Here is a 26,700-nt window from a genome sequence, read left to right as displayed (position 1 = left end):
GGGTGTTTTCACCACAGGAGGTTCGTGGCACCTCCATTGGTGAGGCCAGGCACCCTCACATTGGTGCCACAAAAAAAGACAAGATGACGATGTGCCGGTTTGCAAAAAAAAAAAAGTGTGCTGCTTTTGGAAATTGATTAGCGATTGTCAAGGACGCACAGAAATTCCAAAATGTATGGAGTTATTAGTTCAGATTATTTATTTGCAATATGTGATCTATAGGCTAAGAGAGCTTCAAGGGGCACTAGCCCCAATTACAGCATTATTTATTCTGCAGTTATTCTAATGCTATTTATTCTGTTACCAATCAAATGTATATGCTAATAGTATCTTTTCATTACAATTATTATGTGTCATATTTTAACTCAATGCAATCTATTAGCTTCCAAAATGTAAGTAGGTGTATCTAGCTGTCTGATAACGCATTCTAATTGAATGGCTTGTCCTGCACTTTGTAAAAACCCAGAGTGCATGTTGGAAAAATAGATTGGTTCCCTTCTAAACATAGCAATGTGAATGCAAAGAGAACGCAGTCCACAAAGTAGTTGAAGTGAACTGGCAAAAAATAGTTGAGGCCTCATTCAAAGGCAAAGGCAGTGTGACCACAAAGAGAACTGGGTTCATTAGCTTTTTTTTTTTTTTTTTTACCCCAGAGTTCACTTTAAAGAGGACCAATATTGGTTTCTTTAAAAATGTCTGATATTGGTTTCTTTAAAAAGGTCTGATATTGGTTTCTTTAAAGAGGGCTATATGTGAAAACACCCTTATATAATAAGGAAGAAAGAGCTAAACAAAAAAACAGAAGACACCAATTTCCTCACCAACAGTCATGTTCCCCATGTTGTCTAACTGCCACTATAAGTCCTGTTGAGAACGGGAAGATGAGAAGGTGTTAGACGTGAACTAATAAATACTTAAACTGTACTTTTAGACCTGGGTCCACAGATCTATTGTACTGTACCAACAGGCCTTGCAGGAATTGTCAGTAATCAAAATTATGGGATAAAAAAGGGAAATTGGGGTTAAATAACCAAGATGAGAAACATTCATATTGAAGATGGGGGAATCAAGACTATTATAAGGTGATTCCAGATCAAAACAGTCGGTGTCGGGTCAGGGACTCGTAAATTATGTAATAGACAACCCAGACTAATGTGATTGTATGGATTACGTCTCCCCTTAGAGGACCAAACAATTTACTGCACAAGTAGCAGTCATTTTATCAGTCGTTTTCAGTTCTGTTACAAAAAAAGGGAAGGGAAAGGGGGGGGGTACTGAGTCAGTTGTACAACTGAATGCATTCAACTGAAATGTGTCTTCCGCATTTAACCCTTCTGATAGCTACGTGTTTTACTGTCACTCAATGTTCTACAACGAGCAGGAAGATCATGATAAACAAAACATTTAAAAAGCAAGTTTCAGTTCTCACCAAGTGTGTCATGTCCACTGACACTTTGCTTCTGTTCCAGCAAGTCCTGCAAGTATGAGTTCTAATTTTAGTTGACCAATATCTGTCACTTATATTTAAAATAGTTAGCCATGCCATTTCCCCCCATGGAGTATTGGTACCTAGTAATCCTCGGCTGACTGCACTCAGCATGTTGCTGGAAATCATAGTTTCATACCGTACAGACAATACATTTATCAGTGGGTTTCCCTATGAGTATTTATTTTCAAAGATATCTCTTTCCCATGGCAGTGGTTTCAGCAGTTAGTTCTCTCACCATCGTAGGGCTGTGACTGCCCCAAACCTGCCGGTGATGCCCTCCATGATGGCAGCATCACACTCCCCCACTGTTAGGGAATCCTCCCCTCCCCACAATGTGGTGCCAATGTCTCTGGGTCATCTTCAACCTCTGGAAGAAACACAAGAGTATCATTATGCTTCCTTCTATAGCTAGAGGATTTTTTTTGCCTTAATCTGTTGTTGTCTAGCACTGTCTTTTTGCTAGCTAGGACCATCTACATTAAATGCTGCCTGTCTTCCCAGGAGCCTACTTGGTGTGTGAACTGCTGACTGCTCATAACTTGCAGATGATTGTTGTCACATCAACCAGGATTAAGGGGCAGGGCAATTTCTCAGGCTCTGCACACTTTAGGATTGAATCCTACCTGGCAGGCCCATCCTACCAGGTGACGTGGAGAGGATTTGTGTCTGCACCACATACTCTCACGTCTGGTGTCTCCCAGGGCTCAGTTCTAGGCCCTCTCCTCTTCTCTCTATACACTCTCTCACTCGCCTCCGTCATATCCTCACACTGTCTCTCCTGTCATTGCTACGCGGATGACAACTCAACAACTTTTCTCCTTACCCCCTTCTGACACCCAGGTGGGGACACGTATCTCTCTGTGTGCCTAGTAGATATCTGGGGCTTAGATGTTGGCTCTCAAGCTCAACCTTTACAAGACGGAGCTGCCCTTCCTCCCGAAGAAGGCCCGCCTGCTCCAAGACCTCTCCATCGCAGTTGATAACTCCACGGTGTCCCCTCCCAGATTGCAAAGAACCTTGGCGTGACCCTGGACAACACTCTGTCGCTCTTTGCAAACATCAAAGAAGTGACATGCTCCTGCAGGTTTATGTTCTACAACACCTGTAGAGTACGACACTACCTCACTGGAAGTGCCGCAGGTCCAAATCCAGGCACTTGTCAACTTCCGTCTGGACTCCTGCAACTTGCTGTTGGCTGGGCTCCCCGCTTGTGCCCACTCGCACTTGAATCCTTTCCCTCTTACTACCTCTGACTTTGCTGATAGCTACTTCATAGAGGAAAAATGTACTTACTATGACTGAGATATGTGGTTGCCTCACCTGGCTATATGAATGCACTTAACTGTAAGTCGCTCTGAATAAGTGTCTGATAAATTAGTAAAATGTTTTTTTTTTTTTTTTTTAAATAGACATGCTGCTTTGCTTAACTGTGGTCGGTGGGTCACCCACTCCAACTCATGCCAACCTGCCATGGCATCCTCTACATTGTCCGTAGCATCTCGTCCAGTGGTAATCAGGCTGAGAGAATCCCCATGTCCCGACAGCTGCCTTGGATCCACTGTCTGAATAACTACTGGCTATAGGAGGACAAAACACATGGTAGCTATATACCCAATCCATGTGCAAATTAAAGTCCCCACATCCAAGGTCTGGGTTAAACAAACTAGTAAATAAACAAACTAGTAGATTAACGATGCACTATAACTGTCCTTTCATGAGTCATCCCCATTGGAAAAGCTGGACTGGTGAATGCAAGAGATCCCGATCTATGCAACTCGTGGGCAGAAATGAGAAAGGAAAAGCGGCTTTTGCAGAATACGGACATGACCCAGGATTAACCCCCTTAACTTCACCGCAACCAGTATATAGATCAGAGGAGGCTGGCGGGAGGAGCTTTAGGAGGACAGGCTCATTGTAATGGCTGGAATGTAATCAATGGAAGGGTATCAAACACATCAAACTCTGTCCATGTATTACAGTCTTTCTATAGCTCCTCCCAACATCCTCCTCTGGTATCACTCTACATGGACACTCTTTGCTGGAACCAAGACTTGCAGCACTAGCCAATGAAAGTGATCTTCTTCCTCTTCTTCTTCCTTTCAGTTTCTGGCAGACTACACAAATACATGGTGTATTGCTGCCACCTACAGGCTCAGTATATCCCTACACAGTTCATCACAGCAAACCCACAGTGCCCCAATCTCATGCTGGTCCACAGGATAAAATCCTTCCTCTGCTACCCCACGTACTCCCTCACACCCATCGCAGATCCCTGAATAACAAAATATTGTTGTCCCGTTGTCACCTGCTCTCACTCTATCTGCCACTTCCGTCAGACACACTAACTGCATATAGACCAGTCTGTAAAAACATTCAAGATGAAACCATAACAGCCATACTTCTTCTAATAGGAAGCATATGGAGCGGGGAGGACATTAGGAAACAGGGAGAGACAACATACCACATGAGACTGTAATCCCAACCCCAATCAGCAGAGGGAGTGATATGCACAATAACATTCCATAACGCCTGCCCTCTGCCAGGCTCCAGTCAGTGATCCGAGAAATGGGGACAGCTGCTGAACACAACACCCAAAGGAGAAGCTATCATTGGTAACACAAACACAGCACTGTTGATAAAAACAGCATTGCATGGATAGGGGCTACTGTGGGGGATAAAGATAATTCCATCCCCATCAAAAGGACTTAAAGGCTTTTCATTTCCACAGAGATCTACTTTACACTAGACTGGGTATTAGATAAAGGCCTCTGCCTCTTTGTGCTATATGGACATGCACAGCATTCACACCCTTGACCATAACACATACATTGTTCTGGTTAATGTATTATGATCAAGGGTGTGAATGGGGTGTGTGTGAAGCATAAAGCTTATCGTCCAGGTGTGTGATCATGACACAAAATAATATAGCAATGGCCCACTAGCTATAATCCTGCACACTGTGTGTCTGGAGAAACTGTTTTACTTTGTCTGCTCTTAGTTTGGTTCAGTTCCCCTTTGGGACAGAGTATCTTAGATGTCTGTGAGGGCTTGTGGGCTGAGAGCCAGGATCCTGTCCAGGCTGGCCCTACCATCACAGTTCCCCTGCTAAGAGTGCAGTTATGTGTAAGAATGCAGTGTCAGATTCTAAGCCATGCCAGAACATTAAGGTAAAAGATTGCGGATTAAATCCAAAGTGGCTCCTTCATCATGTACAATGTAATATACACTGCTGTTCAAAAGTTTGGGGTCACATAGAAATGTCCTTGTTTTTGAAAGAAAAGCACATCTTTTCTCCATTAAAACATCAAATTGATCAGAAATACAGTGTAGACATTGTTAATGTTGTAAATGACTATTGTAGCTGGAAACGGCTGATTTTTTATGTTTTATCTACATAGGTGTACAGAGGCCCATTATCAGCAGCCATCACTCCTGTGTTCCAATGGCACGTTGGGTTAGCTAATCCAAGTTTATAATTTTAAAAGGCTAATTGATCATTAGAAAACCCTTTTGCAATTTTGTTAGCACAGCACAACTGTTGATCTGATTGAAGAAGCAATACAACTGGCCTTTGTGGGTTCGATCACAGTCTCAAAATGGCCAGAAACAAAGACCTTTCTTCTGAAACTCGGCAGTCTAACGTTGTTTTACAAAATTAAGGCTATTCCATGTGAGAAATGGCCAAGAAACTGAAGATCTTGTACAACGCTGTGTAATTCTCCCTTCACAGAACAGTGCAAACTGGCTTTAACCAGAATAGAAAGAGGAGTGGGAGGCCCTGGTGCACAACTGAGCAAGAGGACAAGTACATTAGAGTGTCTAGTTTGAGAAACAGATGCCTCCAAGTCCTCAACTGGTAGCTTTATTAAATAGTACCCGCATCGGTCTCAACATCAACAGTGAAGAGGCGACTCCAGGATGCTGGCCTATTAAAATGATAAACTTGGATTAGCTAACACAACGTGCCATTGGAACACAGGAGTGATGGTTGCTGATAATGGGCCTCTGTACACCTACGTAAATAATCCATAATAATAATAATCCAGCTACAACAGTCATTTACAACATTAACAATGTCTACACTGTATTTCTGATCAATTTGATGTTATTTTAATGGACAAAAAAAGTACTTTCCTTTCAAAAACAAGGATATTTCCATGTGACCCCAAACATTTGAACGGTAGTGTATGTCCACTTGTTGCTATCTGTCCCCCAGGGAAAGTGTCACAAACAAAGTCGTGTATTGTCAGTGGTTGAGTTGTTGTGATCCAAAAAGTCAACCAGATGTACAACTCCTGCTGAAACTGAGGATGTCCTAATATGGACCCCGAACGGATGACAGTTTCTACCCAGGACCTAACCACAAATATCTTGCGACTAATGATTTTGCAAAAAGTGTTATAATCAAATGTGATTGACTGATTAATGAAGTCACGACCTCAAAGGAATCAGCCATGACCCACTACAAAGTGGATCCCCACCCACCATTTGGGAACATAGATATAAATAATTTAGATTCTCCAGATTCTAGTCTTACACAGGTTTAGAGGTGCATGGACAACACTGGAGGTAGGGGCTTATTTTTGGAGTGGCTATCAACAACCCCTTGACAACTCCGCTGTCTGAGTGACAGGACAAGTGTGCAATTAGACCCTCCTCTCAATCACTCAAGCCAGCATTCCACTGTGTAAGCAGACACAGGTCTCTAACCACCTCCTCTTCTTTTCCACCTACCTCCCTCTCTCTCTTGCTTGCTCTCTCTCCCCCTCTCTTTCTCTCTCTCTATCCCCCCTCTCTTTCTCTCTCTCTCACTCTCTCCTCACCTTTCTTTCTCTCTCTCTCGCTCTCTCTCTCTCTCTCTCTCTCTCTCTCTCTCTCCCTCTCCCCTCTTTCTGTCTCCCCCTCTCTCTATCGCTCTCTCCTCTCCTCTCTCTCTCTCTCTCTCTCTATCTCTCTCTCTCTATTTCAGCTCCCCCAGCCTGCAACCCTATCAGCAGTGCCCATACTTAGGGTGTGGGTGGGCATGTGTGTGTGTCATTGAAAGAGCGTGTGTATGTGTGCGTGCCCAGGTGCTAGAGTAGTGGGTTGAGAGAAGTCAACTCCATGACATTATAGCTGAAGGAGAGCGAACAGAGCTCTCTGAGGGGGCCCTGACAACTATGGAGTAAACGCACTGAGGGCCCCCCCAGAAAGACAAAAAGACAGACAAACGGACAGAAAAACAAAAAAGGAGAACGTATCACACAATAATGGTGGCAGAAGAGGTTATAATCACCTTGTCTGGTGGAGCACCATGGGGCTTTCGTCTCCAGGGGGGCGCGGAGCACCAGAAACCACTTCAGGTGGCCAAGGTATGGCTTCAGTGAAAGGTAGGATGGTAAAACTGTTTCAAGGGACAGGGGATATGGTAAGAGGGACATTCTGAATGATAAGTGTCTATGTCTATGACAGTGCATTCTATAATATATTGGGTCTGGAATTAGTGGGTGATAAAGGGTTGTGAACATGGTTCAGATAAAATATCGGCTGCAATCATGGGCAGGGGGCCGAGAAGCCTGAGCATGAGTCATGTGTCTGTTCTAGAATGGGAGACATTGGAGGGATTGATAGAGCTGTAGAACTTTAAACTTCTCCTGTTTGGAGTGCATGTAGCAAGGCAGACATCATTTCATGCTATGTGGAATAACATGAGAGAAAACATACACATGAAGTACTGTTTTCTTAAAGCATTTGCTATGTGATTGCACAGATGTCGGACAGATCGGACAATCATCTTTCCTCATTGGATCTCTCTCGTTTCTGAATGGCTGGTTCTCAGTCAGGGTTCTCAGTCAGGGTTCTCAGTCAGGGTTCTCAGTCAGTCGCTACACCTCTTCATAAGAGGATATCCAGTTCAGCAAAGCTGTCATAGACACATACAGGATATCAGTTTCACACCTTACACATCCAACTGCCTATGCATTCCCCCATTGCATTTCCCCATTATTATTTTCTGTATAGGGGATTTTAGTACATATAGTATGGACACACACACACACACACACACACACACACACACACACACACACACACACACACACACACACACACACACACACACACACACACACACACACACACACACACACACACACAGAAACCACATTTACTGAGTGTTGACTGAGCAAAACCGCTTTTCAAACAGACTATACTGGGTTAAGAGGTGGCTCACCAAAGTGTGTGTTTCAGCCCAGTGAAGAAGTTGTCTGGGTTATTTTCTTCCCCAGTGCTAGTTGAGATCCAAAGGGTTAAAGAACCCCTTCAAAACAAATATAAATTCCTCTATCCTCACACACCTCAATGTAACTATTGATGTGTAAAGTTTCTACCAGAGTAAGAGATCCTTACAGATCATGTAGCTTCAACATGGACACTCTCTTAAAATCTCATAGGTTGCATTAGCACAACTATGGGGTCAACCCATAGGGCACAAATAGTGGGAGAGTGCATGGGGGAGGAGAGGTGCTGGCTGGCATTTCGCTGCTGAAGTGGGTAAGAGGGCTTCACTTCAGCCACAGCTTGTGGGAAATGTCTGCAGCACGTCCAAGCTGTCAGGGCAAGTCACCAAGACAAGAGATCAAGAGCTGCTTTGTCATGTTCTCTATCCAATATCACTTTTCAGAATGAAGGAGAGATGACAGAGAGATAATAGATAGAGAGAGAGCTCATTAGAGAGAGTGAGAGAGAGAGAGAGAGAGAGAGAGAGAGAGAGAGAGAGAAAGAGATAGAGTATGGCATTGGGTACTGTTGGCAAACCTATCTTATATTGTTTATTGTGGGTGATATTTTGTCTCTCTCTGCTGGTGTAGGTGCGTAAGCGCAGTAAGGCGTGCAGGGCAGGACTGCGGGAGGGCGATGAGCTGGTGTCCATCAACGAGCAGCCATGTGGAAGTCTGTCCCACTCCCAGGCCATGACCATAATCGACAGCTCCCCAGGAATATTACACATCCGGGTCAAGAGGTCAGAGAGTAATTACAATCGCCATTGATGTGTACACTTTTATGCATAAAAGTCCTGATGTTAACACATTGTTTTACCTGTTATATTAGCATTAAGTGCTACTCCATCATTATTTTATTAATTTAATCTTTATTTAACTCGGCAAGTCAGTTAAGAACAAATTCTTATTTACAATGACAGCCTGCCAGGGAACCGTGGGTAAACTGCCTTGTTCAGGGACAGAACAACAGATTTTTACCTTGTCAGCTTGGGGATTCGATCCAGCAACCTTTCAGTTATTGGCACAACGCTCTAACCACCAGGCTACCTGCCACCCCATCTTATGCAAATAGCATAAGCCAGAGCAGTATGCCCAACAATTGTTAATTTGCTCCCACAGGGCACCGGCAGGCTTCCAGTCTGTGGTGCTGTTGACCCGCGCCCCATCCCCTCGCATTGACAAAGAGTACCGAGCTGCCCTGCGTGCCATGTCCCCCTCCTCCAGACCCCACCACATAGCAGCTGTCAGGGAGGTCCCCCATGGCAGGTCCTCTGTCCTGTCCCCCATGGGGCGCAGCGGCCTCACCTCGCCCCCAGGCAGTGAGGCCTACTACGGGGAGACAGACAGCGACGCAGATGTGGCAGCCCACGAGAGGCAGAGGAGGCAGAAGCGCAGAAGTCCCAGCAACTTACCCGGCAAAGCCTCTGGCAGAGCCTCCCAGGAGGGAGGCGAGACCTCAGAGTTTAGCGGCTATGACAGCGCCCCAGATGGCCAGCTCTACCCAGGGCTCCAGGACCACGGGCTAATGGATGGCCGAGGAGCGGGGGAAGGCTTGCCGGGGGTGGCCCGCAAGGAGGTGATTTACCAGCCCCCTCCAGGGATGTGGTCCTCCCAGACCTCCACAGAGACCTCCTCCATCATCTCCTCTGTTGAGGACCAGGGCCCAGGAAGGGACGGAGTGGCGGAGGAGGACAGTGGCTTCCAGGAGCCCTCCAACGTGGTCCCACTGGTTTCCCCCGAGAGGGCCAAGGGGGCCATGCAGCTGAGCTCCCGCAGGCAGCTGGTGCCCATGGTGGGGCCCATAGACACCCCTCTGGATGAGGAGCTCAGTGTCACCTACATGGACAAGGCCAAGCAAGCCAGTGAGTATCCTAATCATACCCTATAGGGTGATGTGAGATGTGTTACTGTACAAATAATTAGTCATGTAATGGCTAGTTGAGGCTGGCATTGCATGTTGTGAGTTATTTATACTGAACAAAAATATAAACGCAACATGTAAATTGTTGGTCCCATGTTTCATGAGCTGAAATAAAAGATCCCAGAAATGTTCAATACATGCAAAAAGCTTATTTCTCTCAAATGGTGTACTCAAAATTGTTTACATCCCTGTTAGTGAGTAATTATCCTTCGCAAAGATAAACCATCCACCTGACAGGTGTGGCATATATGGAAGCAGCGCTTCCTCATTACAGAGCTGCACCTTGTGCTGGGGACAATAAAAGGCCACTCTAAAATGTGCAGTTTTGTGATGTCTCAAGTTTTGAGGGAGCGTGCAATTGGTATGCTGACTGTAGGAATGTCCACCACAGCTGTTGCCAAACAATTTAATGTTAATTTCTCTACCATAAGCCCACTCCAACGTCATTTTAGAGAATTTAGCAGTACATCACAACCACACACCATGTTTTAACCATGCCAGTCCAGGACCTCCACATCCATCTTCTTCACCTGCAGGATCATCTGAGACCAGCCACCCGGACAGCTGATGAAACTGTGGTTTTGCACAGCTGAAGAATTTCTACACAAACTGTCAGAAACCATCTCAGGGAAGCTCATCCGCTTGCTCTTGGTCCTCACCAGGGTCTTGACCTGACTGCAGTTCGGTGTCGAAAAACCGACTTCAGTGGACAAATGCTCAGCTTCGCTGGCCAGTGGCACGCTGGAGAAGTGTGCTTTTCATGGATGAATCCCGGTTTCAACTGTACCGGGCAGATGGCAGACTGTGTGTATGGTGTCATGTGGGCGAGCTGTTTGCTGATGTCAATGTTGTGAACAGAGTGCCCCATGGTGGCCGTGGAGTTATGGTATGGGCAGGCACAAGCTAGGGACAATGAACACTTTATCAATGGCAATTTGAAAGCACAGAGATACCATGACGAGATCCTGAAGACCACTGTCGTGACATTCATCCGCTGCCATCACCTCATGTTTCAGCGTGATAATACACAGCACCATGTCGCAAGGATCTGTACACAATTCCTGAAAGCTGAAAATGTCCCAGTTCTTCAATGGCCTGCATAATCACCAGACATGTCACCCATTGAGCATGTTTGGGATGCTCTGGCTCAACGTGTACCACAGCATGTTCCAGTTCCTGCCAATATCCAGCAACTTCGAACAGCAATTGAAGAGGAGTGAGACAACATTCCACAGGCCACAATCAACAGCCTGATCTATTCTATGTGTAGGGGATGTGTTGCGCTGCATGAGGCAAATGTTGGTCACAGCAGATACGGACTGGTTTTCTGATCCACGCCCCCTACCTTTTTTTTAGGTATCTGTGACCAACAGATGCATTTCTGTATTCCCAGTCACGTGAAATCCATATATTAGGGCCTAATGAATTGATTTCCTTATATGAACTGTAACTCAGTAAAATCTTAGAAATTGTTACATGTTGCGTTTACATTTTCTGTTCAGTGTAAATCATATTTAAAAAATTGTCATTGTGATAATGAGATGGTGTAAGTAGCTTCTCAAATCAAATCAATGTTCATTCTCATAGGTGTCCTCTTGGGTAAAGGCAGAGTATTCCTCCTGAGATAGCATTAGTCTGAAAAGGGCCCCTTTAAGAGGACAGAGGCAGTCCCTTCTATGTAGAACAGGGGCTATATTTGTCCCCTAGTTCAGTGGTCCGCTAACCCGAGCACTGCATGTATGAACTGGGAAAGGCATCTCCAAGCAGCTGCTATCTGATATCAAGTAGCAGTAGCTCCCCCCCCCCCCTCACTTTCCCTCTTTGACCACCTTTATATATCACTCTGTCCTTCTCTTCCACTATATTCCCCTCTCACGTTCATGTCTTGCTACATCTCGCAAAGACTGCAACAAAAACAAGGACACACTGAAGAAAAACGTACAATAACTATTTACAGGTATAAATAAGACACATTTAAAACTGTATCTAGAGTAAACAAAATATGATACCATTCTATTCATACACATATCAATAGACAAAATACACACGTGCTGTCCTTGGTCGGATGGTTTAGACACCAATACACCAATAGTTAATAATAGTAAGGTGGAGTGCCCTCTGCTGTGATCAGTCTGTCAGAGCTAACAGGCAGCTGATGATAGGACCAGTGACCTGGGCTAACAGCCAAAATATATACAGTACCAGTCAAAAGTTTGGACATACCTACTCATTCAAGAGTTTTTCTTTGTTTGTACTATTTTCTACATTGTAGAGTAACAGTGAAGACATCAAACTAGAAAATAACAGTGCAAACCAGATGGGATGGTGTATCAATGCATAGTACTGTGGTAGCCATGCTGGTTAAGTGTGCCTTGAATTCTAAATAAATCAAAGACAGTGTCACTAGCCAAGCACCATCACACCTCCTCCTCCATGCTTCATGTCTTAAAGTAATGATGGACTGCTATTTCTCTTTGCTTACTTGAGCTGTTCTTACCATAATATGGACTTGGTATTTTACCAAATAGAGCTATCGTCTGTATACCAACCCTAACTTGTCACAACACAACTGATTGGTTCAAACACATTCAGAAGGAAATAAATTACACAAATTAACGTTTAACATGGCACACCTGTTAATTGAAATGCATTCCAGGTGACTCCCTCATGAAGCTGGTTGAGAGAATGCCAAGATTGTGCAAAGCTGTCATTTTTATTTTATTTCAACTTTATTTAACCAGGTAGGCTAGTTGAGAACAAGTTCTCATTTGCAACTGCGACCTGGCCAAGACAAAGCAAAGCAGTTCGACACATACAACAACACAGAGTTACACATGGAATAAACAAAAATACAATCAATAATACAATAGAGGCCTCACGGGTGGCGCAGTGGTTAAGGGCGCTGTACGGCAGCGCCAGCTGTGCCATCAGAGTCCCTGGGTTCGCACCCAGGCTCTGTCGTAATCGGACCGGGAGGTCCGTGGGGCGACGCACAATTGGCCTAGCGTCGTCCGGGTTAGGGAGGGATTGGTCGGTAGGGATCTCCTTGTCTCATTGCGCACCAGCGACTCCTGTGGCGGCCGGTCGCAGTGCGCGCTAGCCAAGGTTGCCGGGTGCACGGTGTAGCCTCCGACACATTGGTGCGGCTGGCTTCCGGGTTGGATGCGTGCTGTGTTAAGAAGCAGTACGGCTGGTTGGGTTGTGTATTGGAGGACGCATGACATTCAGCCTTCGTCTCTCCCAAGCCTGTACGGGAGTTGTAGCAATGAGACAAGATAGTAGCTACTACAACAATTGGATACAACGAAATTGGGGAGAAAAAGGGGTAAAAAAAATCAATAATAATAATAATACAATAGAAAAATCTATATTCAGCATGTGCAAATTAGGTAGGTTAAGAGAGATAAGACAATAAATAGGCCATGGTGGCAAAGTAATTACAATATAGCAATTAACCACTGGAATGGTAGGATGTGCAGAAGATGAATGTGCAAGTTGAGATACTGGGGTGCAAAGGAGCAAGATAAGTAAATAAATAAATACAGCATGGGGATGAGGTAGATATGATGGGCTATTTACAGATGAGCTATGTACAGGTGCAGTGATCTGTGAGCTGATCTGTGAGGGAGGTAAGAGTCTCCAGCTTCAGAGATTTTTGCAGGTCGTTCCAGTCATTGGCAGCAGAGAACTGGAAGGAGAGGCAGTCAAAGGAAGAATTGGCTTTGGGGGTGACCAGTGAGATATACCTGCTGGAGCGTGTGCTACGGGTGGTGAAGGATGCTTAGTTGTGAAATAGGAAGCAGATTCTAGATTTAATTTGGGATTGGAGATGTTTAATGTGAGTCTAGAAGGAGAGTTTACGGTCTAACCAGACACCTAGGTATTTGTAGGTGTCCACATAATCTAAGTCAGAACCGTCCAGAGTAGTGATGCTGGACGGGCGGGCATGTAAGGGCAGCGATCGGGTGAAGAGCATGCATTTAGTTTTACTTGCATGTAAGAGCAGTTGGAGGCCACGGAAGGAGAGTTGTATGGCATTGAAGCTCCTCTGGAGGTTAGTTAACAGTGTCCAACGAAGGGTCAGAAGTATACAGAATGGTGTTTTCTGCGTGGAGGTGGATCAAAGAATCACCAGCAGCAAGAGCGACATCATTGATGTATACAGAGAAGAGAGTCGGCCCGAGAATTGAACCCTGTGGCACCCCCATAGAGACTGCAAGAGGTCCGGACAACAGGCCCTCCGATTTGTCATACTGACCTCTATCGAAGAAGTAGTTGGTGTACCAAGCGAGGCAATAATTTGAGAAACCAAGGCTGTTGAGTCTGCCAATAAGAATGTTGTGATTGACAGAGTTGAAAGCCTTAGCCAGGTCGAAGAATACAGCTGCACAGTAATGTCTCTTATTGATGGCGGTTATGATATCGTTTAGGACCTTGAGCGTGGCTGAGGTGCACCCATGACCAGCTCTGAAACCAGAAGTTATGGTGAGATTCGAAATGGTCGGTAATCTGTTTGCTTACTTGGCTTTCAAAGACCTTAGAAAAGCAGGGTAGAAAATATATAGGTCTGTAGCAGTTTGGGTCTAGAGTGTCTCCCCCTTTGAAGAGGGGGATGACCGCGGCAGCTTTCCAATCTATGGGGATCTGAGACGATACGAAAGAGAGGTTGAACAGGCTCGTAATAGGGGTTGCAATAATTTTGGCAGATAATTTTAGAAAGAGAGGGTCCAGATTGTCTAGCCCGGCTGATTTGTAGGGGTCTATATTTTGCAGCTCTTTCAGAACATCAGCTATCTGGATTTGGGTGAAGGAGAAGTGGGGGAGGTTTGGGCAAGTTGCTGTGGGGAGCGCAGGGCTGTTGACTGGGGTAGGGGTAGCCATGTGGAAAGCATGGCCAGCCGTAGAAAAATGCTTATTGAAATTCTCAATTATTGTGGATTCATTGGTAGTGACAGTGTTTCCTAGCCTCAGTGCAGTGGGCAGCTGGGAGGAGGTGCTCTTATTCTCCATGGACTTTACAGTGTCCCAGAACTTTTTTGAGTTTGTACTACAGGATGCAAATTTCTGTTTGAAAAATATAGCTTTAGCTTTCCTAACTGCTATTGGTTCCTAACTTCCCTAAAAAGTTGCATATCACGGGGGCTATTCGATGCTAATGCAGAACGCCACAGGATGTTTTTGTGCTGGTCAAGGGCAGACAGGTCTGGAGTGAACCAAGGGCTAAATCTATTTCTAGTTCTACATTTTTTGAATGGGGCATGCTTATTTTTGATGGTGAGGAAGGCACTTTTAATGAATAACCAGGCATACTCTACTGACGGGATGAGGTCAATGTCATTCCAGGATACCCCGGCCAGGTCGATTAGAAAGGCCTGTTCGCTGAAGTGTTTTAGGGAGCGTTTGACAGTGAGGAGGGCTGGTCATTTAACCGCAGACCCATTACGGATTTATTTTTAATTTTACATTTATTTTTTATTTCACCTTTATTTAACCAGGTAGTCTAGTTGAGAACAAGTTCTCATTTGCAACTGCGACCTGGCCAAGATAAAGCATAGCAGTGTGAACAGACAACAACACAGAGTTCCACATGGAGTAAACAATAAACAAGTCAACAACATAGTAGAAAAAAAATAATCTATATACATTGTGTGCAAAAGGCATGAGGAGGTAGGCAATAAATAGGCCATAGGAGTGAATAATTACAATTTAGCAGATTAACACTGGAGTGATAAATTATCAGATGTGCAGGTAGAGATACTGGTGTGCAAAAGAGCAGAAAAGTAAATAAATAAAAACAGTATGGGAGAGAGGTAGGTAAATTGGGTGGGCTATATACCGATAGACTATGTACAGCTGCAGCGATCGGTTAGCTGCTCAGATAGCAGATGTTTAAATTTGGTGAGGGAGATAAAAGTCTCCAACTTCAGAGTTTTTTGCAATTCGTTCCAGTCGCAGGCAGCAGAGAACTGGAAGGAAAGGCGGCCAAATTAGGTTTTGGCTTTAGGGATGATCAGTGAGATACACCTGCTGGAGCGTGTGCTACGGGTGGGTGTTGCCATCGTGACCAGTGAACTGAGATACGGGAGGCAGTGATTGCTGAGATCTTGGTTGAAAACCGCAGAGGTCTATTTGGAGGGCGAGTTAGTTAGGATGATATAGTCTAAAGAAGGACACTTTTATTGCTTCTTTAATCAGAACAACAGTTTTCAGCTGTACTAACATAATTGCAAAGGGTTTTCTAATGCTCAGTTAGCCTTTTCAAATGATAAACTTGAATTAGCACAACGTGCCATTGGAACACGGAAGTGATGGTTGCTGATAATGGGCCTCTGTGCGCCTATGTAGATATTCCATTAAAAATCTGTCGTTTCAAGGTACAATAGTCATTTACAACATTAACAATGTCTACACTGTATTTCTGATCAATTTGATGCTATTTTAATGGACAAGAAATGTGCTTTCCTTTCAAAAACAAGGACATTTCTAAGTGACCCCAAACTTTTGAACTGTTGTGTATATACCAAAGACTTACAACCTGTCCACCTGTCACAGTCATAAACTCCCAGAGAGGGAGGGCTGAGGCTATTTCAGGAGGTTGCTGTTTTAAGAAGTTTAAATAAATAAAATGCCATAAATCCCTGAGTGTCCCTAATTAGAGGTTCACATGTCCTCTTCAGGGACACTGCCAAGGACAATTTAAATAACAACTCCTTACATAGTTGGGCACATTGGGATCATATCTGTCTAAAACTATAATAAGTTTGTGCAAATGTAAAGCGTCTGCTTGAAGTTTGCCTACAAGATGGGACTTTTCTTCAAATCTATGCTATTAAGTCAATAGCTGGGAACTTTGGTAAATGTAGAATCCTGTGGCTTGCCAGGCATTTTTTCGGATGTGCTCTGGTAGCATGCTAGAAGAGGGATGCTTGTCACTGGAGTACCACACAGATAGCATATGAGCACGTCATAATCCATGGCAAAATGTGTAGAATAGCATGAGATTAGCTATAAAACTGCACATTTTTAGAATTGTAGGAAGTTAGCTGTTGCCGGTTTTTAGAACCTGATGTCATGATGAGTTCTCAATGTAAAGGACATATGTATCTGGTCATTCAACACTGGTAAAAAAATATATCCCCCTTTACTTTTGGCAATGCATTAATAACAGACATGTTTCTTCATCATATTTTAAATAGCTTGTAGAAATGATGACCACCCTGGTCACTTTACGTGGACTAAGAACTCTATACTATCCTGTGATCTTTTTGTGTATATTATGTTAGGTGCAGTTGTTCAGGTGAATTGTAACTCCTATTCAAGAATTGAGAATAAGTTTCATTGAGCTTTAAAAAAAAGTCAACGACCTAATTCAAATGGAAATGACCACAACCGAGATGTTATGGAAACAGTAAAGATGTATTTACAGACGTACCCACACTAAAACATGCTTTGACCCCTACAGAACTGAACCGGGGTGACACGGTTCAAGACAAACAGGTGAAGGAGGCCAGAACCAAGTGCCGCTCTATCGCCTCCCTTCTGACAGACGCTCCCAACCCCCACTCCAAGGGCGTGCTGATGTTCAAGAAGAGGCGGCAGCGCTCCAAGAAGTACACGCTGACCAGCTTCGGCAGCGTGGACGAGGACATGCAGCAAGATTCCCAGGAGGAAGATGGTCTTTTCCCAGGAAGCGAGTCGGAGTTTGATGAGGATGGCTTCTCAGCCGCCCCCGACACCACCTGGGACAGTGACTACTTGGATGCACTGGAGAAGAGGGCGACCGCGGGGGGAGAGCGAGGGGATGGGACAGAAGATGCCCCCAGTCCCGGCCTGAGTGACATCTCTGGGAAGGGCGCCCAGCTGTTTGAGCAGCAAAGGAAGAGGGCGGCCGAGCACGCCAAGAAGGTGGCTGCCACCCAGCCTCAGGTGCCGCCCCAGCCTCAGATAAAGACCCAACCCCTGAACCAACCACAGATCCAGGAGCAGCCTCAGCCATATGCACAGAGCCAGCCCCAGCCAGAGACACAACCACAGATGTACCAACCTCAGCAACCTGTGGCACCACCGCCCCCTGTAGCCTTCCAGGAGGAGACTCCGTCTGTGGCAGAGAGGGCTATGGCACCAGCCCCAGCTGCTCCTACTGCCTACAGTATGGCTAACGGAGATGTAGCCTACTCTGCAGTGAGCACAGCTAGTGTGCTAATGTCACCCCCGACTGTGGCACCCAAACCAATCACCGGCCAAGTGTCCATCTCAACCATACCTCCGCCCCAAACACCACTGCCAGAACTCTCCTCCAGCTCTGTGGTCAACAGAACCGCCCGCCCCTTCAACCCAGGGTTTGTGACTAACCGAGCCGCCACCGCTCCTGTTGTGTTCCGCCCCGTCATCACCAAAAGGGCCCAGCGCCCAGCAACCTCTGTGTCTATTGTAGGACCTCCCTTCTCCACCACATCAGAGCTGCCTGCAAGTGGCTGTCCTTCCTTCTTCTCACCCCCGTCCTCTGTGTCCGGAGGACCGTTCTCCACCCCATCCTCAGCACCGGCCACTCATCCCCGTCCTGCCTTTTCTGTGGAGAGCCTGGCAGAACCACCCATGCTCTCTGTTCCGCAGGCTTCCTTCACAGCCATACCTCCACCCCCAGCACAATTCTCAGGTGGCCCCATACCCCCACCTCCAGTCTCGCTTGCCTCCGTACCACCACCCCCAGTATCATTTGCCAACGTACCCTCAATTCCACCCCCATCGCCATTCTCAGGTGCTCCCATACCCCAAGCCTCGGTCTCGGTGGCCCAATCATCCCCAGCTCCACTGTCATTTGACCCCATACCCCAACCTCAAGTTTATTTTGCCCACAAGCCCCAAGCTTCAGTCTCAGTTGTCCCACTCCCACCCTCCACAGCTCCTGCAGCTGCACCCAGATCCCCCATGTCCAATGTCCCACCTCTCCCTGGTGGTCGTACCGGTTACCTCCTGGAGGCTCGTCGGCGCAGCGGCAGGAGGCCCATGTTCCGAGTCCCTGATGAGAAGAAGAACTCTCCCAACCCTGACCTGCTGAACATGGTGCAGAACCTGGATGACAGGCCCCACTACGGAAGCAATTCAGGGAGTATGATGGGCTTTGACTCAGGCACAGAGGAAGACCAGGCTGCTGAAGCCGGCCGGGGCAGGATGCCTCCACCGGTGGCCCCCAAACCCAGGGTCATCCACGAGGCCCCCCAGATTCCCCAGGCGGAGGGGAAGGGGGCTCAGCTGTTTGCCCGCAGGCAGAGCCGCATGGACCGGTTTGTGGTAGACACCCCACTAGAGACCGCCTACCAGCAGGAGGTCACCTACCCAGGGGCCGAGTCCCAGTATGCCCCCAACCCCAATATCAACTCACAGTGGAAGTTATCCCCCAACATCCGTGCCCCCCCACCCATTGGTTACAACCCGTTGCTAGCCCCCTCCTGCCCTGTGGGGCCACAGAGAGATACAGGCAGGTCTGACAGGGGGGACTGGGGAAGCAGACGGGGGATAGCCTCTCATAGGGAGGGAATCAAAGCTCTGGATTTCATGAGAAGGCAGCCTTACCAGCTCAACTCAGCTATGTTCGGGGGTAGTGTTGCCAACCTGTCGGCGATGCCCTCATACCAGGACCAGAGGCAGCAGCAGGGAGGGTATACTACCATGGTGGGCAGCACCATGACTCCTCCCAGACAGATCCCAGTCAAGGCGGCCCGTGTGTACGAGATCAAACGCTTCTCAACACCCACGCCCATGTCATCCCGGTGTTTGGCCCCCACTGTGATCGCCCCTCGTTCAGCCACAACGCTGGGTGAGCGCCTGACCCGCTCCGACATGATCTCCCCAACCCCTGCTCCTCTCTCCCCACCCCCTGCCCCTGTCTTTTCCCCAGCCCCGGTCTCTGCCCCACATCCCGCCCTTGCTCCTACCTATTCAGGGGGCCTGCCCGGGCTGCCCAGAATCAATGCCACCCCTGTCCCCAACCCCAACCCCATCCCCCACCCATCACCCTATCCTGGGGTGTCTTACAGTGGGCTCCAAGGTACTAAGCAGTTTCAGAGTGCCCCTGATCTGAGTTTCCTTGCTAACCTCCCCCCTCCTTTCAGGGCAAATGCCATGCAGGCACCCAAACCCCGCTTCATCGCCACCAAGGTGGGTGTCCAGCCACGTGTGTGGAGACCAGGTGCCATGTAAACGGGAGTGGGAGACCATGTCTGAGAACTGGACACATCCCAGCCCTATAAAAAAAATATATAAATACAGTGCCTTGCGAAAGTATTCGGCCCCCTTGAACTTTGCGACCTTTTGCCACATTTCAGGCTTCAAACATAAAGATATAAAACTGTATTTTTTTGTGAAGAATCAACAACAAGTGGGACACAATCATGAAGTGGAACGACATTTATTGGATATTTCAAACTTTTTTAACAAATCAAAAACTGAAAAATTAGTCGTGCAAAATTATTCAGCCCCCTTAAGTTAATACTTTGTAGAGCCACCTTTTGCTGCGATTACAGCTGTAAGTCGCTTGGGGTATGTCTATCAGTTTTGCACATCGAGAGACTGACATTTTTTCCCATTCCTCCTTTCAAAACAGCTTGAGCTCAGTGAGGTTGGATGGAGAGCATTTGTGAACTGCAGTTTTCAGTTCTTTCCACAGATTCTCGATTGGATTCAGGTCTGGACTTTGACTTGGCCATTCTAACACCTGGATATGTTTATTTTTGAACCATTCCATTGTAGATTTTGCTTTATGTTTTGGATCATTGTCTTGTTGGAAGACAAATCTCCGTCCCAGTCTCAGGTCTTTTGCAGACTCCATCAGGTTTTCTTCCAGAATGGTCCTGTATTTGGCTCCATCCATCTTCCCATCAATTTTAACCATCTTCCCTGTCCCTGCTGAAGAAAAGCAGGCCCAAACCATGATGCTGCCACCACCATGTTTGACAGTGGGGATGGTGTGTTCAGCTGTGTTGCTTTTACGCCAAACATAACGTTTTGCATTGTTGCCAAAAAGTTCAATTTTGGTTTCATCTGACCAGAGCACCTTCTTCCACATGTTTGGTGTGTCTCCCAGGTGGCTTGTGGCAAACTTTAAACGACACTTTTTATGGATATCTTTAAGAAATGGCTTTCTTCTTGCCACTCTTCCATAAAGGCCAGATTTGTGCAATATACGACTGATTGTTGTCCTATGGACAGAGACTCCCACCTCAGCTGTAGATCTCTGCAGTTCATCCAGAGTGATCATGGGCCTCTTGGCTGCATCTCTGATCAGTCTTCTCCTTGTATGAGCTGAAAGTTTAGAGGGACGGCCAGGTCTTGGTAGATTTGCAGTGGTCTGATACTCCTTCCATTTCAATATTATCGCTTGCACAGTGCTCCTTGGGATGTTTAAAGCTTGGGAAATCTTTTTGTATCCAAATCCGGCTTTAAACTTCTTCACAACAGTATCTCGGACCTGCCTGGTGTGTTCCTTGTTCTTCATGATGCTCTCTGCGCTTTTAACGGACCTCTGAGACTATCACAGTGCAGGTGCATTTATACGGAGACTTGATTACACACAGGTGGATTGTATTTATCATCATTAGTCATTTAGGTCAACATTGGATCATTCAGAGATCCTCACTGAACTTCTGGAGAGAGTTTGCTGCACTGAAAGTAAAGGGGCTGAATAATTTTGCACGCCCAATTTTTCAGTTTTTGATTTGTTAAAAAAGTTTGAAATATCCAATAAATAAAACAATGTTGTTGATTCTTCACAAAAAAATACAGTTTTATATCTTTATGTTTGAAGCCTGAAATGTGGCAAAAGGTCGCAAAGTTCAAGGGGGCCGAATACTTTCGCAAGGCACTGTATATATATATATATCTGCAAAACAACATATTAAAGTGTATTAAAGTGGTCAAAAACTGATCAATGAGTTTGTTCAGAGCCCAACAAATACCTTTTCACAAATTTATGAAGTCTCTTTCATTGTAAGGATTTGAAACCCTCACTAAACGAATGTTTGATTGGTGAAACTCAGAAATGTGTTTCCATTCGTTTGATTATTATTATTATTATTATTTTCCCCCTTTTTGTTTGTGCAATAGAGGTTCTTTGCTGTCAACGTCACACAGTGCTATGATCAACTTCAAATCATGGTCCAAGTGATTGCAGTCGTAGATGAGCTTGCCTGTCACACATACTGTTGCTAACCTGCGTTTGGTCTGGTCTGTCTTTCAAATTCAAATTTCAATCAATCAAATTTATTTTATATAGCCCTTCGTACATCAGCTGATATCTCAAAGTGCTGTACAGAAACCCAGCCTAAAACCCCAAACAGCAAGCAATGCAGGTGAAGAAGCACGGTGGCTAGGAAAAACTCCCTAGAAAGGCCAAAACCTAGGAAGAAACCTAGAGAGGAACCAGGCTATGTGGGGTGGCCAGTCCTCTTCTGGCTGTGCCGGGTGGAGATTATAACAAAACATGGTCAAGATGTTCAAATGTTCATAAATGACCAGCATGGTCGAATAATAATAAGGCAGAATAGTTGAAACTGGAGCAGCAGCACAGTCAGGTGGACTGCGGACAGCAAGGAGTCATCATGTCAGGTATTCCTGGGGCATGGTCCTAGGGCTCAGGTCCTCCGAGAGAGAGAAAGAAAGAGAGAATTAGAGAGAGCATATGTGGGATGGCCAGTCCTCTTCTGGCTGTGCCGGGTGGAGATTATAACAGAACATGGCCAAGATGTTCAAATGTTCATAAATGATCAGCATGGTCGAATAATAATAAGGCAGAACAGTTGAAACTGGAGCAGCAGCACAGCCAGGTGGACTGGGGACAGCAAGGAGTCATCATGTCAGGTAGTCCTGGGGCATGGTCCTAGGGCTCAGGTCCTCCGAGAGAGAGAAAGAGAGAAGGAGAGAATTAGAGAACGCACACTTAGATTCACACAGGACACCGAATAGGACAGGAGAAGTACTCCAGATATAACAAACTGACCCTAGCCCCCCGACACATAAACTCTTTCAACTCATTTGGCCCAGTCATGTCACAAAGTACACAGTAGTATATCCACTGTACGCCTGTCCTGGAGGAGGTTTTTGTAGGGCTTATCTTTCTACACAGTCATCTAAATACTGTTTAAATCGCCATGAGAGTGAGAGAGCCTGTACTGAATTATTCTTTGAAACTTGAAATGTTGACATGTAGGATTTCTGAAATGAAATGGTGGATATCATTTTGCATAGCAACCGACCGTTCACTAAAAATTACCACAGGAGGATCGCTGAGGCCCTGAGTCTTCCCTGTCTCTGATGAGAGGACAGAGGAGGGAGAGGTGAGGCTAACAGAGAGTGGTGAACACAGGGGGGGTCCGAGCTGATTCAATGTGAGCGCCAAGTGAGCGCCACTCAGACGAGTGCCAAGCACGATGATGCTTCACTCAGAAGAAACCCCTGACATGCTTCTCTCATGAAATCTGGGCTCTCCAACAGATGTCATTGCTCCTTTTTCATTGGGCAATGGCTAGGTCAAATGTTTAATGGATCTAGGGCTGGGGCTCCCTTTCAGTCTGCTGAAGCCCACCTCGGAAGATCAGAGGAGGTGGAAGATACTGTAAGTTAGACCTCACTCCATCCTGAGTGTTTGTGTTGGTGGCACCAGATCCCTGGCTCCCAGGGGTCAGTGAGAAATGCTATCTGATTTGGCGGGGTTTGTAGTTAACAGGTGTTTTTCTAGCCAGTCACTGCCTATTTGCGGAGCTGATTAGACAGCCAACCAAATTGGATGAGCACAGCAACCCAGCCCTTCCCAGACTAGTGTGCCCTTTCTGAATGTCTGGTGTCCATGTCACCACTCACGTTGTATTAAAACAAATCACACTGATGACAGATGTTCATTTTTTTGTGACTGAATCTGATTGGTCGTATAGAAAAACAGGGAGGCACCGGCAACAGAAATGTTAAAGACATGAGATGGGCTGTGGATATTGAAGAAGCGGGGACATACGGTCCCTGCCCAATGATTTAGAGGGGTGTCGGTTATGAACCAAGTCAAGGCCCTCACTGGCATGTTAGCCTCTAATTTAGAGGTGAGGAGATACGACACGGTGTACCATGAGAGAGAAACTTCAGTTTGGATATTTGTCAAGGATTTCCCACAGCCTTTGGAAAGTAGACGAGAGTGACCAGGAAAGCCTGGTTCTGAAGCCTAGTAAGGGAGGAGGGTAGAGAGAGAACGTAACCGACTCCACCGGTGCCTCTCTGAGACATGGAGGTGATCAGGTAGTGTATAAAATGGCAGAGATGAACACATAATGAACGAGATCAAGGACGAAACCATAACCGTTCATGTTCTTCTAACAATGAAAACAGCTGATGGTAGTTAACTGTAAATATATACAGGCTTTTGGATATGGATACGACCCCCATTCACTGACAGGGTTCATGACTTTCCTTTCTGACACTGGTAAATCATTGTTCTTTTTTTGTTGTTTTTCTAATTTATGAATCTAACTGAGCCTAACTTAAGCTCTCTGTATTTATGTCATTATGGGTTTCAAAGTATGTGATATGTTGTGCATAGTGGTCTCGGTGTGTAAAAATACAAAAAAAAACAAAAATGCATTTCTCCTGGATAGACCTATATAAAAGAGTGAGTGTGAAAATGTCTGTTAATGAAGCTGCAATAACGGAGAGCAGTATCAGCTTTTTACTGACTAAGAGATGTGTTCATTTTAGAGGAATAAAAATACTTCAACATTTATCCAAATGTCTGAATCCTCTGATTCCACACTGCCCCCTGTCATTAGAAAGCACTGAGTAACACTGAAATGCTCAGATACACAATCATTCTGTGCTACAGAAAACCACGGGAATCATAGGCTACATGCAAAGACAATGCCATTGATTCCCTAAAATTAACAAATATTTCTCGAATTCAATTAGGAGAGAGTGGGGTAAGTTGAGCCATTTTTTTACATTCAGCATCACTCCATGGGTACGAGGTAAGTTGAGCCGCCTACAAATTTCTGTACGGAATGAAATATTACCACAACCTTTTTTAAAACCACGTCTATCTTTATTTCCCAAACACAATTTAACACAATCACAATCCCTTTTTGTTGTTGTTGTCTTCTTTTAATAATTGAATGCATCTTTTAACACAGGCACACACACCTAACACACTTTTAAAAACACTTTTAACATAGGCCTCATATCCCAGCGACCGTGCCTTGAATCAAGCCCAGGAAAAAAACACTTCAATTTGCTCAACTTGTCATTGGCTCAACCACTGGCTCATGTTATCGCAAGGCAAACATTTGGACTGTGTTAGCCCACACAGATACAAGGACACACTTTCAAGTCAGACTACACACCTCCTATTGAAGCTTACTGAGAACCCAGCTGATGTACAGAACCATCTTACAATGATTTCCTTTGTTTTAGATACAAGCATCGTGAAACCTATAACACAATACATTCATTTGACTTGGTCTTCAGTTGATGACCACTTTGTCCGGGTGGTTTCTTCTTTCACAGACTCCATTTAAATGAACTCTTCCTAAATATTTGGTCAAATTAATTATGCTGCAGTTTCTCAATCGCTTTGGCTTAGTCTTAACATTCTCTAAACTGTAAGTGCAACTGTCACAACTGTTTCATGGGACACCGCAACTCTATTGCATGTCTACAAAATGTAGTAACTCACTCGAAACATTCCATTCATGCTTCAAAACCGAGTTATTGTGTCAGTGAATTGGCCAACGCCACCAGAATGAAAGGTTTTGTCATCCTGTGAGCTGTACTGGTCAAAATGTTTAGATGTTTTTTCACCATGGCAGTCAACCCTGGAAATGTTTGTTATATACACATTTCAGCTTTGTTCTACTTTTTTTGTTGACACTGACTGTTTACTGTACTATACAATAATGTCAGTTTTGTCTAGCTGAATGCTATTGTGTATCACACTGAGATTTTTAGATACTGATTTCAACAGTAGGTGTGCGATGAGACAAGGATATCCCTACCGGCCAAACCCTCCCTAACCCGGATGACGCTAGGCCAATTGTGCGTCGCTCCACGGACGTCCCGGTCGCAGCCGGCTGCCTGGGCTCGAACCCAGAGTCTTTGGTGGCACAGCTAGCGCTGCGATGCAGTGCCCTAGACCACTGCGCCACCCAGGAGGCCACAAGTTCCCATCTTCTTGGTGGACATCTTGTCACTCTTGTTGGTCTGGCCAGAGATTTTCGTTAACATCACATGTGATGTTTTCCCTTGCGATGCACCGGGGGAATAAAATCTCCTTGTGTGGCGCAACCATCCCCTGCAATGATCGCCTGTGATGTCCTCACAAGCAGCATTCATGACATCTAACAGAGACATCTGATCTTGTGCCCGATAATCATATACTTTCCAACTCCATGCTGAACAAACCTCTTCCATCGGATTCAGGAATGGGGAGGATGGTGGAAGCTACTCCATTGTTATCCTTTCATGTGCAGCAAACCTTTCCCTAACAATGTTGGTTCGGTGGAAGCTGACATTATCCCACACAATTACATCATTTGTCAAATCTGGTCTTGTCACGTTCTGACCTTAGTTCTTTGTTATGTCTTTTTTTTAGTGTGGTCAGGGCGTGAGTTGGATGGGTAGTCTATGTTCTTTTTTCTATGTCGTGGTTTTGTGTTTGGCCTGGTATGGTTCTCAATCAGAGGCAGGTGTCGTTCGTTGTCTCTGATTGAGAATCATACTTAGGTAGCCTTTTCCCACCTGTGTGGTGTGGGTGATTATTTTCTGTTCTGTGTTTTGCTTCACCGGTCAGGACTGTTCGGTTTGTCGTTTTGTTGTTTTTGTTCAGTATTCTTATTAAAACAATATGGATACTTACCACGCTGCGCATTGGTCCCCCACTTCTTCCACCCACGACGAGCGTTACAGGTCTAACTAAACCTCTTTGGTGTTCTGGTATTAGATCTCTGTAAAGTGTATTTAGGAAGGCCAGGAGACGTTGGGTGTTATAGGGCCCAATGTGTGGA

The 26,700-nt window shown here is 45.5% G+C and overlaps 1 protein-coding gene and 1 long non-coding RNA gene across 3 annotated transcripts; one reads left to right on the top strand and one right to left on the bottom strand.

Annotated features, from left to right (window-relative positions):
• The first annotated feature begins 6,459 nt into the window (after positions 1 to 6,459).
• On the top strand, positions 6,460 to 20,021 carry LOC110527775 (synaptopodin 2-like protein). 2 transcript variants are annotated; one of them, XM_036983491.1, is made up of 4 exons: positions 6,460 to 6,840; positions 8,338 to 8,489; positions 8,869 to 9,611; positions 17,133 to 20,021. In XM_036983491.1, the coding sequence occupies exons 1-4, from the start codon at positions 6,739 to 6,741 to the stop codon at positions 19,868 to 19,870; spliced, it is 3,735 nt and encodes a 1,244-aa protein (XP_036839386.1). In that variant the 5' UTR covers positions 6,460 to 6,738; the 3' UTR covers positions 19,871 to 20,021. The 2 variants fall into 2 exon arrangements, with proteins under 2 accessions (XP_036839386.1, XP_036839389.1); XM_036983494.1 differs by having other exon boundaries at positions 6,724 to 6,858.
• Positions 6,765 to 8,021, bottom strand: LOC118965297. The gene is made up of 3 exons (XR_005052605.1): positions 7,701 to 8,021; positions 7,193 to 7,391; positions 6,765 to 6,872 (listed from the first exon to the last, which is right to left on the bottom strand). It is a non-coding gene; the product is annotated as an uncharacterized LOC118965297 (long non-coding RNA).
• Positions 20,022 to 26,700: the final 6,679 nt, after the last annotated feature.

Source organism: Oncorhynchus mykiss, chromosome 1 (assembly GCF_013265735.2).
Source record: "Oncorhynchus mykiss isolate Arlee chromosome 1, USDA_OmykA_1.1, whole genome shotgun sequence".
NCBI lineage: Eukaryota > Metazoa > Chordata > Actinopteri > Salmoniformes > Salmonidae > Oncorhynchus > Oncorhynchus mykiss.
Note: the sequence above shows the minus strand (reverse complement) of the source record. Positions and strands in the feature narration are given on the sequence as shown.

What these genes read in the sequence shown, in the direction of transcription:
- LOC110527775 (XM_036983491.1), top strand. Translation starts at nt 6,739, where the DNA reads ATGGTGGCAGAAGAGGTTATAATCACCTTGTCTGGTGGAGCACCATGG. An exon ending in TTACACATCCGGGTCAAGAG is followed by an intron (nt 8,490 to 8,868) that starts GTCAGAGAGTAA and finishes TTGCTCCCACAG; the next exon opens with GGCACCGGCAGGCTTCCAGT. An exon ending in GGACAAGGCCAAGCAAGCCA is followed by an intron (nt 9,612 to 17,132) that starts GTGAGTATCCTA and finishes TGACCCCTACAG; the next exon opens with AACTGAACCGGGGTGACACG.